General features: G+C 39.5%; 2 protein-coding genes across 2 annotated transcripts in view; both read right to left on the bottom strand.

Annotated features, from left to right (window-relative positions):
• LOC133522400 (thrombospondin type-1 domain-containing protein 7A-like) overlaps positions 1-12,234 on the bottom strand; it is a 202,223-nt gene that overhangs the window by 107,961 nt on the left and 82,028 nt on the right. The window lies entirely within an intron of this gene.
• On the bottom strand, positions 7,251-11,802 carry LOC133522398 (piggyBac transposable element-derived protein 4-like). Its single transcript, XM_061857721.1, has 2 exons — positions 11,413-11,802; positions 7,251-11,298 (listed from the first exon to the last, which is right to left on the bottom strand). The coding sequence occupies exon 2, from the start codon at positions 11,296-11,298 to the stop codon at positions 8,530-8,532; it is 2,769 nt and encodes a 922-aa protein (XP_061713705.1). The 5' UTR covers positions 11,413-11,802; the 3' UTR covers positions 7,251-8,529.

A 12,234-nucleotide genomic window follows, 5' to 3' on the forward strand; every position in this document is an offset into this window, starting at 1 on the left:
CGCATTGACCGTGAAAGTGAACGCGTCACTGGACGGGTTCCACTCCATACCGAGCACCTTAACAGGAGATGTCGGTTCCGAATCAAAAGAGAGCGTCTTATTATGACAATGGGTTGGGTCGAGATTGTTGAGCAGACGGGGACAGTTGCTCGACCACTTGCGAAGTTCGAAACATCCTTTCTCTAGGATCTGAACCACCTGAGACTGAAGGTCGAGAGCTGATTCGACAGATTCAGCGCCTGTCACCACGTCATCGACGTAAATGTCTCGTTTGAGGACGTCAACCGCACGAGGATACTTCTTGCCTTCATCAATAGCTAATTGAATCAGGGCTCGAATGGCAAGGAAACTGGACGAAGACATGCCGTAGGTCACGGTGTTTAAACGAAATTCTTGTATAGCTTCATCGAGGGAGAACCTGAACAAAATGCGTTGGAAGTCTCGATCGGTAAGAGAGACTAAAATTTGTCGATACATTTGACGTATGTCGGCTGTGAAAACAACCGCATGCAAACGAAAGCGAAGTAATATCGAAACGAGATCAGATTGTAGTTTCGGTCCAACGAGCAACTGGTCATTCAACGAGGGGCCTCCAGTAGGCTGAGCAGTAGCATCAAAGACCGCTCTCAATTTGGTGGTGGTGCTGCTGGGCTTGAGCACGCAGAAATGTGCTAAGTAATAAGCACGCCCGTCTGACTGGGGTGCTACTGGTTCCATGTGACCAGCATCGAGATAATCACGCATAAAATTATTGTATTCTGTCCGGAGTTCCGGTTCACGAGAGAGTCTCTTTTCGAGAGAGAGCAGGCGGCGCTCGGCAAGAGCGCGCGAGTCACCTAAACGAGGATCGACGGTTCGAAACGGCAAGTGTACGATATATCTCCCGTTCGAGTCACGTGCGTGAGTCGAGGCGAATATTTTCTCGCACATGACTTCATCGTCAGTTAAGGGCGAAGAGTTAGGGAGACTTTCAATTTCCCAAAATTTTCGAATTTGGGTATCGAGCGATTCGATCGAGCAAAACAATGAAGTCTGGGAATGGGAAGTTGCGCAAGGGGCCTTTCCCATGATAACCCAGCCAAGCTTGGTCTCAAAGATTGTGGGTCCATCGTCACAGTTGTGGCGGTTACCCAAAAATATTTGACAAAAAACATCCACTCCCAATAAGGCGTCAATGCATCCAGGTTTATCAAAATTAGAGTCGGCGAGTTCAAATGCTTTGACGCATGACAACTGGTCCATGTCAATTTTTACTGCAGGCTGATCGCTGCAGATTTTGGGTGTAACAAAGGCTTCGACACACATTTCAAAATCAGATTTCATGCTGCGAATGTTAAGAGTGGTATAAGAAGTTGACAACGTTGACACCTCACATACACCCTCAATAGAGGTATTTTTTTGTCGTGTCGGAAGTCCAAGCCGCTGCGCGCAACGTCGTGTAATAAGGTTTGGTTGACTGCAATTGTCTATGACAATACGAATTTTTTGATAACTACCGAACTTATCTAGTACCTCCACGCATGCAGTAGCAAGAAGAGATATTCGACCCACAGGTGCTGGATCGGATGCGAGCATGGTTACTTGTTTGTCAGGTACGTGCATTGGGGTGTCGAGGGGCGAGGACGACGAGCAAGTCGCGGCGCCAGCGTTGGTCGAGGCCGAAGAAGCGACGCTGACTTTGGAATTGCCGCTATCGACATCGAAATGAATAGTAGTGTGATGGGCAACATTACACTTTAGACAACGAGACTTTGAGGGGCAAGTTTTAACTACGTGTCCAGAACGTAAGCAGTTGACGCAGAGCCGATTGTCTTTGACAACAGAAAAGCGCTCGTGAGGCGTCTTGTTCCGATATTCAACACATTTAGCAAGGTCATGATTTGACTTGCATAACACGCAATACGATTCGATCGAGGTGGCGCTAGTGGTGACTAGCGTTTTATAGGCTACTCCCGCAGGAGCACGATCCTGCGCCGGGCGCCAGGCAGCGGTGCGCGGCGCGGCGTGAGCGCGCGCGGTACGCCCGGGTGCCGTGGGTGCGCGTGCCGCAGGGGCGGCGGCGCACTCGGTGAGGTCGGCGAGCTCTAACGCTTGACCGGCCTTACCCACGTATTCTAACAACGACTCGAATGACGGTACATCTTTGTTGTCGTTTTGCAGTTCAAAACGACGACGGGTATCCTGGTCCAATTTATTGATCAATAAATAAAACAATGGAAAATCCCAATCATTGACGGGAAATCTCAGATTTTTCAAAACCGCGATATTTTCTCTAAAAGTGTCTACAAGTCGACGTAACTCGCTAGGCGAATTAGATTTCAACGAAGCGTTCTGAATTTCTTCCCAATGACGAAAAGCCAATTTGCGTTTGTTATTATATCTATCGATCAAAGCCGCGTAAGCATCTAAATAATTGCTATCCGATAAAGGAAACCCTTTTAATAATTGCAATGGTTCACCCGAAAGGAGTGAAATTAAAATTGAGAACCGCTCAATATTTGACAATCGTTTGTTTTGATGTACCATTGTATTGAACATATCATAAAATGTTCCCCACGATTTAATGTTGCCATCGAAATGTACGAGATTTAAACGAGGCAACTTAACGGACAAATCGGTTCTATTTGTCTCGCCCTCGATAGTAGTCGCAGTCGACAACGAAGTGTGAATTTCGATTATTTGAAAATATTTGTCGTCAAATTCTTGACGTACAACATCCTCCTGGTCTAATTCGTTCACATCTGTTATTTCCGAAATGAGTTTCAAATGGTGGGTTTCAAAACTAGAACAATAGCCGTCTATTTTGCTAAATCTAGACATAAACAATGGTAATCGCGAGGAATCCACTTTAGCCTGCAACCCAGCCGCCAAACATTCATCGATTCGTTTGATCGATATTTCGCGTTTCAATTGCAAATTACGACGAGCAAGTGCCTTAGACATGATTAGTTTGAATATGAAGCAACCGCGTTAATTAAATGTAAAAGAAACTTCTTCGATAAACAAAACAAGTTGTAGAACAAACAAATTTCAACCTTATGAACTATGCTATAAGGTCCACCCGCCACGATACCACCAAATACACAACTCTACTTATAAATGCTAAATAATATTTGCGAAGAATAATTTATCTCGCTACAATAGGTGCGGAAGGAATTCTTGTTAGAATTATTATGTTGATAGATGGTCAAAAAACGATTAGAAGCCAGACTTGCAATTCAATTATATTTCGAATGTTTCCGAATGTAGGAGACGAAGCGAAAATCACTTATTAAATGTGAGTTAAATAACTTATTTGACTACAATTTACAATAACAAAAATAGTTCGCACCGTGCTGTGCTGCCGTTGGAATATAGACCTTAATGGATTGTAGATAAGCTCGCGAATATTTTGTTCCGATTATGAGTACGTAACGTAAGTATTTAAATATTTAGCAGAAGTAGCAAGTTATTGATAAGGATTAACTATGTGATCTATGTGAATATTAATGGACATCTATCTGTGAACATTATTCAATAATAATGCACGATATTTGTATGGACTAAATACGCGGGTAAAATATTACTAATTTATCATATATGTACTTGTACTATTGTGTAAATTATATTCGTCTAGGCATTATATTCACTTTACAAAATAACAATATCTAATTATCGCTATTCTTAAAGTCCCCAAATCAACTCTGTTGTATATAGGTTATTATATTACGTAATCAGAAATGGCACGCGGTGCAAATATTATCCGACTAATTTTAGAAGTGTTCTATTCCCAACGGTGTCAATACCAAATTCAATGCCTACTTAATTTGGCCGTATAATATAATTGCATCATCAATTCGATCGGTTAAAATTCGATATTTTAATATAATGTGATAAAATAACTGTATTTCTATAGGATTATAGGCAACGACAACGAAACGAAATTAGCGACAGTTTTAACGAAACGAAAGAGGTTCAAACGTCACTCCTGGCCCCGAGACAGGTTAGCTGTTCTCAGTTTGAGGAGGATCCGCGGTCGAAGGAACAAATGTACAATCGCCCTCGAATAGGGAAATTGTTTTAGACAACGAGAAATTTAACAATCTACGCCAGTGAAAGCAAATAGCTCGAAAGCCAACTCACCCGGTCTCTGCACGACGAATCGCTTTGTCGGTACCGACACTCTTCATTGGCGAGCTGATGCTGTAGTGGCTCCGGTGAGGGTTTCGAGCACACAAATCGACAGTTTTTTTTAGGTATTTTTTATTTTTCACGACGCACGAGCTTGCGTATACGGCCATGAGCAGCCATCGAAATCTATCTACCTTCCACTGGCTTTTATAAACGTCAAAAAATATTCGAAAAAGTACCCTACCTACTGTCGCTAATTAATGTGTTCCGTTTTACGATATAGAAATTAAATGTCTCAAAAAAATAACAAATAAAACTAAACTAGATATGGTGTCCGGACCGATCAGTAGGCCTAACGACATACTCTGTGAAACATAAACTTTACTTTTGTACCTGCTAAAATAACTTGCCAAGAAACTTAATATTTCAGGTTAGTGCTTAAGTTTTATGTCCTAGAATAAAACTCGAGGTAGACGATTTAGAAGCACTCTAGAAGTTGATGATGCATCGCAGACGTAACTCGCGAAGTTTAAGCTTCTTAAGTTTAACCTTAGTTCTAGCTCATCAACTATTAACAACATTTTGTGTATTTCGATGTTTTATTGACTGAGCGTTAGCGAAGGTCTCCATTTCAGCTTGGACAAAAATGCTTTGCATGAAAGATGCTTGGGTACATGTTACGACACGACGAATTTATCAAAAACATCATAGAAGGGAGAGTTGAAGCAAAGAGGAAGAAGAGAAGGCCAAGAAGTACATGAATCAAAAAACTCAACATCGTGTCGTATCAGACTGTCAAAGAGAAGGTAGAGAAAATTGCTCCAACGTCAAGAGTCTTACTCTTAAATATATGAAGATGATGATGATGTTCAGATACTCCGGATGTTGTCTACAGGTCGCATTTCTCAAACAATTCTTGTGAAATTTTGTGACGAGGTACAAGAATTACATAGATTTTAGGTTTAGGTTTAGAGAGATTTTTTATTTACTCATAAAAACAATACAGTTCGCTGATAGCATGATCGCTAGAGGTTTATATTACATTATTATGTATGTGTATTTTTAATTTGGTTTTAAATGCACTAAGATGCACTATACTTTTTTTTTATTTGATTCAGTTTTCGTAAAATTTTGAAAACGGCGGAGCCATGGGGGTTCGCGAGGTCTACAGCTCACAGAGTCACTATCAAGTAACAGGTCAATTTGGGACTAGGTTGATTTATAAATATAAGTTTTTTTTATTTAGTCCACACCAGAATTTCATAAAATGTATAATAGAACTTTTATTATTAACACAAGACATTTTAAAAATTATCTGAAAGAACAAAATAAGCTTTCAATATCTACCTGAAATATTAAGGATAAAAATAAGCTTTCAATGTCTACCTGAAATAACTTTACTCTAGAATTAGCCTAAAGTACGCAAAAGCCTATGATCAAAAGACTTTTATATCGTTTGATCTCAAGCATCCTTTGTGTCATATCGAATTTATAACCTTTCTAAAAAAATGTTTGCCAAATTTTGCTCCCCACGCGTAGTGTCTCGTCTCGTACTTTTATACCAAATAGGTACAAAATGTATTTGAAAGTAAAAATAATTTTAAATATTTAGCGATAACATATATATCCAAAAATACGCTGACAAAGAGTTTTACGAATACCTTTCTTACTTAAAATGTTAAAACTACCATTATTTATATAAAATAAAACGAATTATGTTAAAATTTCGAGCAACACTGGGAATCCAAATTGTCGGAAGCCGGTGTTGCTCGAAGGTTTAAAATATTCTTCTTTTGTTTTGATACACAAACGAAGACGTTTGTTAAAATTATCAAGATTATTTTTGGGCCACATTCCAAAAAATAAGATTTTTTTTGTAAAAATGTCCCGTCTGCTACTCTACATCTTTCTGATACACAATAAGATAAAATGTGATTATTTACATTATTTGTAGATTCCATAGTTTCCATACCATGTGGTTTTACAATAACATCTGTTCCTTAATGTTAACAAATCCATTTCCGTAATAGATCAGGTACTTCTAGTTTTTGTTACAGATCGAACCGATTGGATTCCCGACCGGTCAATTCGAACTTACATTGTGACGTCAAAATGATATTTAAATCATGACGCACGGAAGGCTGACATCGTTTATATATCATTTCGATGTCACAATGTAACTGTTAATTGACCTCCGTGAGTGCGGCTTTTTTAAAAGATCTGTGATGTTTCTATAGTTTCGTAATCAACTTATAGTTTTTTGGAAAAATCGTCTCGTTAATCCTAAATCTAATTTCCATACACCTCGTAAGTCATTTAAAAAAGTTTTTGGCAAAAATTTCATTTTTGGTACAGGCTTTTAGCTCTGACTGACCTACTTTTTCTTTTCCCAATTTTCACAGGCAACTAATACGAACCGAGGCAATTCTTACAACCTCAAACGCAATTAAGTTGTTTATCAGAGTTCCTATGTCCACCTCCTGTCTCCATCATCAGATCATGCAGCCATCATAATATTGCACAGACAGATAGACGCACACAAAGACAGACAGACGGGACAGGTGAAACTAAATAAAAGCTTTTGAAAATGCCGTCACTGTTCCATTTCGATGAAACATCCCTTATAAATGTCAGGTCCCTGCCACATACATATTCCCAAAGTACCATTACGCCAAGAAAACGAAAAGCTTCGTAATCAGCCCCAGACTTACAAATGTCTGGACGCGTTCCAAGAACTTTCGTTTCCATAGGAAGCTTAGATACACGGCAACACTGAACGCCACACCTATCGTGTGCGGCCCGCCATTGTAAACTTTGTCGGAATGCACTAAGGTTCATATTGGTTTGCAACTGCGCGCGTCAGTTGACGCCTTTGGCGGTCAAATGGTTCTGGTCATTGGTGGACTTTATGTCTTGGTAATAGAGTCTAGGAAGTGTCAGTGATTAGCGTGGCGGTTTCGATGTAGACAGGTAAAGAGGAGAAAGGCACGTAAATTCGTTTTCATGAGCGTTTTCGCATTTACTTTCCCTGTGCTGTAAGGCTAGACGGGCATTTGAGACGTAAATAGTAGCTGAGACTGTCCTATGGCCACGTTGTATAATTGTAAATTAAGTTCATTTATATATTATCTAGGTTAACACTTTCGCGCGAGCAGCCCACTTCACCAATAGTACTTGGAGTGCACAGTATTTTCCCATACAAAATAAACCGACGTTAATATACGTACTGCTTTTAACTTGTGAAACGATCTTTTGAAACGTGACACAAACGTTCGATGACGTCTACGGCTATAAACGTTCAGCCATATGTCACCGATTTCTGCTTATAAATAAGGAAACAACGTCTGATCACGTCAACGTCTATTAACGTTCTGTCACATTTGATGAAAACATAATTTATGCTTGAGTGACCAACGTTTAATAACGTCAACGTCTATAAACGTTCCGCCTTATGCCATCGATGTATGTTCATATATAAGTACTCAACGTTGTATGACGTTAACGTTTATAAACGTTGCGTCGTATAAGAGCATGTATATATTTATATTTGTGTGACCAACGTGTAACGTCGTTAACGTTTAAAAACGTACCGTCACATGTTACTAACGTATTTGTTTGCACAGGGTTACAACGTCTTATGACTTGGACGTTTATGTACGTTCCGGCCCATCATATTCATGATTCAAAAGGACAATCAACAACAACGTTATTATACGGCATTTATAACGAAGACATTTGACGACTGTAGCCCTCTGCAAAAACATAAATATTCGTAGGAAAAAAGGGAAATAATCATCTTTATACTCTTGTGTTATCTTTAATATTTATTATAGTAAATCAAAGACCGATAAAATTATTTGGCACACTGTTTGCCACATTGCAAACATCAAAAAATAACAAATAAAGTACTTCCAATTACAACAAAATGATTGCCCACCTATGGTGTGTTTCCTAAACAATTTAAATTATAGGTATCTTGTTGTTTTATTTACTCAAAATTATACTTACTTATTATAATTCTACAAGCAACTAATCAGTCTTTAAAACAATGGCATATTTATTTTCACCCTTTTAGTGTGTTTCCTATACGTAAATCAGTCTAAATTATAGCCTGTTGATTTATTTACTCGAAATTGTGCTTAAAGTTTTGATAACTCTGTAAGCAACTAATCAGTTTTAAAAACAATGACATATATTTTGAAATATATCTGCCGTAAAAATAACTAACTATCCAAAAAACTAAAGTATGTCCTCCAACAAAGAATTTATTGTCATTTAGTAAATAATTGCACTTATAGCATTAATCAATCTAAACCATACCCTGAAAACTTGAAATATTAATCATCATTGAGTAATCGTTACATAAATCAGTCTCAGGAGAAACAGTAATGTTATTTTGATTATAACCTGCTTGTAAAATTAGGATTGGTGGTGCCATTCTTCAAAGCATATAGCGCACAGGGCTGGCTTTTCCTCACATCCCTTACACCTTAGGCAAGTCTCCCTTCTTATTTTCTTCTTAGTACACATTCTGCATTTCATGTAGTTGGATGTCTTCTTAGAGTTAGCTCTGACTGGAATTTTCTCAGGCCAGTGACTAAGGTTCCCTGTATTTTCAGTACTCACAGATGCGACAAATTCTGTTCTTTCTTTTAACCGATTATCGTACTTGTTCCGTTTCATTAGCATCTCAGGTTTAAGGTTTGGAGTTAGGTTTATTAGTTGCCTTATCAAATCTTCTCTGTACGTCACGAATTCGTATTTCTTGCTGTTGTTTTTGCAATATTTTCTGTATATGAAGAAGCTGTTCCATACTGCAAGATCCAATACGTGAAAGAATACCTTTCTGTACCATCTCAAGGTCTTTCTTGGTGAAGAATAGTAAGCTACCATTTGATCTGCGCGGTCAATACCCGACATAAACTGATTGTATTGTGACACTTCCTCTGGCTTCATGCGACTCACACCAAATCTATTTGACACCTCTATTAGTTTGGGATGATTACAAGTAGTTATCATTAGTACTGGCCTCTTATCAACCCATTTAGAGACATACACATTGTTTTTACGTGTCCAAACATGTTGGTTTTTCTTTAGTTTCTTTTGGGTAATCTCTTTCGGGTTGTCTTTCCGGTTGCTGCGTAGAGTTCCAGTTGTATGGGTTTCTAAATCTAAAAGCTTTTGCGATAACGTCACAGAATTATAGTAATTATCCATATACAAATGATGCCCTTTCAATAAATACGGGTCCATCAGTCGCATGACAATTTTTTCAGTCTTTTTCCCTTTTTCTACTTCTTCATCATTTCCTGCATACATTGAAATATTGAGGACGAAACCATCAGAAGTAGTCAACTCGTAGAACTTTATCCCATAACGCGCCTTCTTAGACTTGATATACTGCCGAAATGATAAACGCCCGCGAAACAAAAGTAACGATTCATCCAAAGAGAGTTCTTTAGTAGGCTTGTAACAATCACGGAAATTCTTAGTAATGGCATCTATGAACCTTACAATTTTTTCTTTTCCTGGTGCGTTTAACTCGGATACACACAGGCATCGCAATATTTGTTCGAATCTGCGCCCAGACATGATATACCCAAAAATCGGATGATAGTATAGGGGATCGCTGTAGGTGAAAAGTTTTCGTTTTTTAGGGACATTAATATGTCCCATAAGAAGACATAACCCCAAAAATTCCTGTATTTCTTTGCGGTCGGTGTCTTTATATCTATAACGACGCGAGTTTCTAGTTGTAGGCCTGTTTGTAGCGCAGAGAGCTCTTCCATATTCGTTTGTTCTTGCTACTATGAAGTCAACAATGTGCGTAGGAAATAATTTATCAAAAACGTCTTTAACTGTAGCATTTGGTCCTAAATCAAATTGAACTCCTGCAGAAATAGTGTCGAAATCAAAAGTAGGTATTTCTGCAGTTGTACTTTCCCAAACATCGTCTCTAGGAGGAGTTCTGCACCTTGGACCTCGTCTACTTGTTGAAGGGTTACTTCGAGTACGGTTGCGAGGGACATGAGTTGATAACGGAGAAGTAGAAGGTGCATCAGGCGATGGGTCACTCCTTACTCCCCTGGAATCAGGAAGCGTTGATGTGCCTGGTAAGTTGCCTTCGTTGCCCGTGACATTAGGTAGCGGAGTTGGGTTTTCTTCTATCTGCACGCGCTCAGGAGTTGGTGGGCCATGAGAAGACATATTACCGTTTATTCCTTCAAGAATAAGAGGAAGCGATGCGATAGAGGACGGGTTGAACTCTATCTCCTCGGGACCGGGAGGCGATGAGAGGGTCGACGATAGACGCCGCTCTATTTCCTCGGGATCGGGAGGTGGTGAGCCGTTCGGCGGCGGATTGCCCTCTATTTGCTCGAGAACTTGAGGTGGTGCGGCGTTCGGGCGATCGGGAGAGGGTGGAGCATGTTGTGACGGGTTGCCCTCCATCTCAACTAAATCAGGAGGTTGTAATTCGTGCGGGGATGGGTCTCTCTCCAGCTCCACGGGGTCAGGAGGTGGTATCGCTGGTGGGGATACATTACCGTCTATCGCTACAGGAGGCGGCGAAGCGTGCGATCGTAAGTTGTCCTCCATTTCCAGACGATTAGGAGACAGCGTAGCGTGCTGGACCAGCTGGACGGCGTTACCCTCTATTTCAAGATCGGGTTGCGGTGAGGCATGAATATTCTCCATTGCCACGGGATCGGGAAGTGACGATGTCTCAAGTGTATCCAATATGTAATTATGGATCGAATCTATTGAGATCGTATCAGCAGTATCCGTATCTACGCTTGAATTGCGTCTCGGTAGTTGTAAATGTTGTTTTCTCGCCCGAGAGCGAGACCGTACTGATTTACGAGAGGAATTTTTACGTTTACGAATTTCGAAAATACTCTCAGAACTTGAGGAGACCTCTTCATAATTGTCTGAATCATCTGACTCACTTGTGACAGAATCTTCTTGAACTTTTGAAACATTTTGTGGTTTTGACGTATTATTTTTATTACGTGAAGTTTCAGCAAAAACACTTACGGAACTGTCGCTACTGTTATGTTGCTCATCGACTGGATCGTAGTCCTTATCAGACCCAAACTCTCCATCGTCCTCATATGGGTCTGCTGATGACTCCCGTGACGAAGATGATTCAAACACCTTCATAAATATCTTGTGTTTTTTCTTATCCATCTACAAATAAAACGATCAAATTACTTTAATATACGTAAAAGGTAACACTTACTATCCGTAATATAACTTTTGATTACAAACTTACACACAAAATCAATTAAAAAATTTACTTACTTTGACACAGAACCGCCGTTGCGAATATAAAATCTCAGCCGCTGCATAACCGCACGCGCGTTACCCTTTTCGCGTGCGCAGGCGAACTAAATGTATCGCGCGGATAGGAGCGGGCGGCGTCCATTGACGTTGTATGTGTGCGTGGGAACACTTGCATATGTGTGAGTGAGCCCTAGAGAAAATAAAAAAATATCGACTTTGCGTGGCGCTAGGGATTTCAAATTGAGCCATGTTGTGACGCAATGACGTAGCTATAGGAGTAAAGTAAGGCCAGTCAACGTTTACAAACGTTGTACTGTTAAAATGCATTGTTGTAAAGACGTGTGTAGACGTTGTGTCACAGTACATTGGTCAATTTTTGACGTCAAATGACGGTGCTCGCGCGAAAGTGTTAAGTAAATGTATGATAAATACCCTAATTTATAATTTTGGTTATGGCAATAAATTCTTTTTTTTTCTTCATTTGTAAATATATTATTTCTCTTGGGCTAGATGGATCAACTGAAATATACAAACTGGCGTTATATTCCGGCTAACTTCCCTAACAACATCCAAAAGTATGAAAGCATGAAATCGGCATATAAGGACAAGCAATGCTTGTAGTATGTCATTGTTTTTAGAAAAATAGTTAAAGCTACAACAAAATTATCAATTAACAAAATTATTTCCATAAAATCTTCTACATCGCCTTTGAATTATGTTGCTAGAACTTAAATATTTAAAGTTGTGCGTCGTATAGCTTGCTGTACCGCCTACCTGTATCATCTACTTCATAAAAATGAATACATGAAAACATACCCACACACATAGACTGTTAAAATC

The sequence above is a fragment of the Cydia pomonella genome, chromosome 10, assembly GCF_033807575.1.
Source record: "Cydia pomonella isolate Wapato2018A chromosome 10, ilCydPomo1, whole genome shotgun sequence".
NCBI lineage: Eukaryota > Metazoa > Arthropoda > Insecta > Lepidoptera > Tortricidae > Cydia > Cydia pomonella.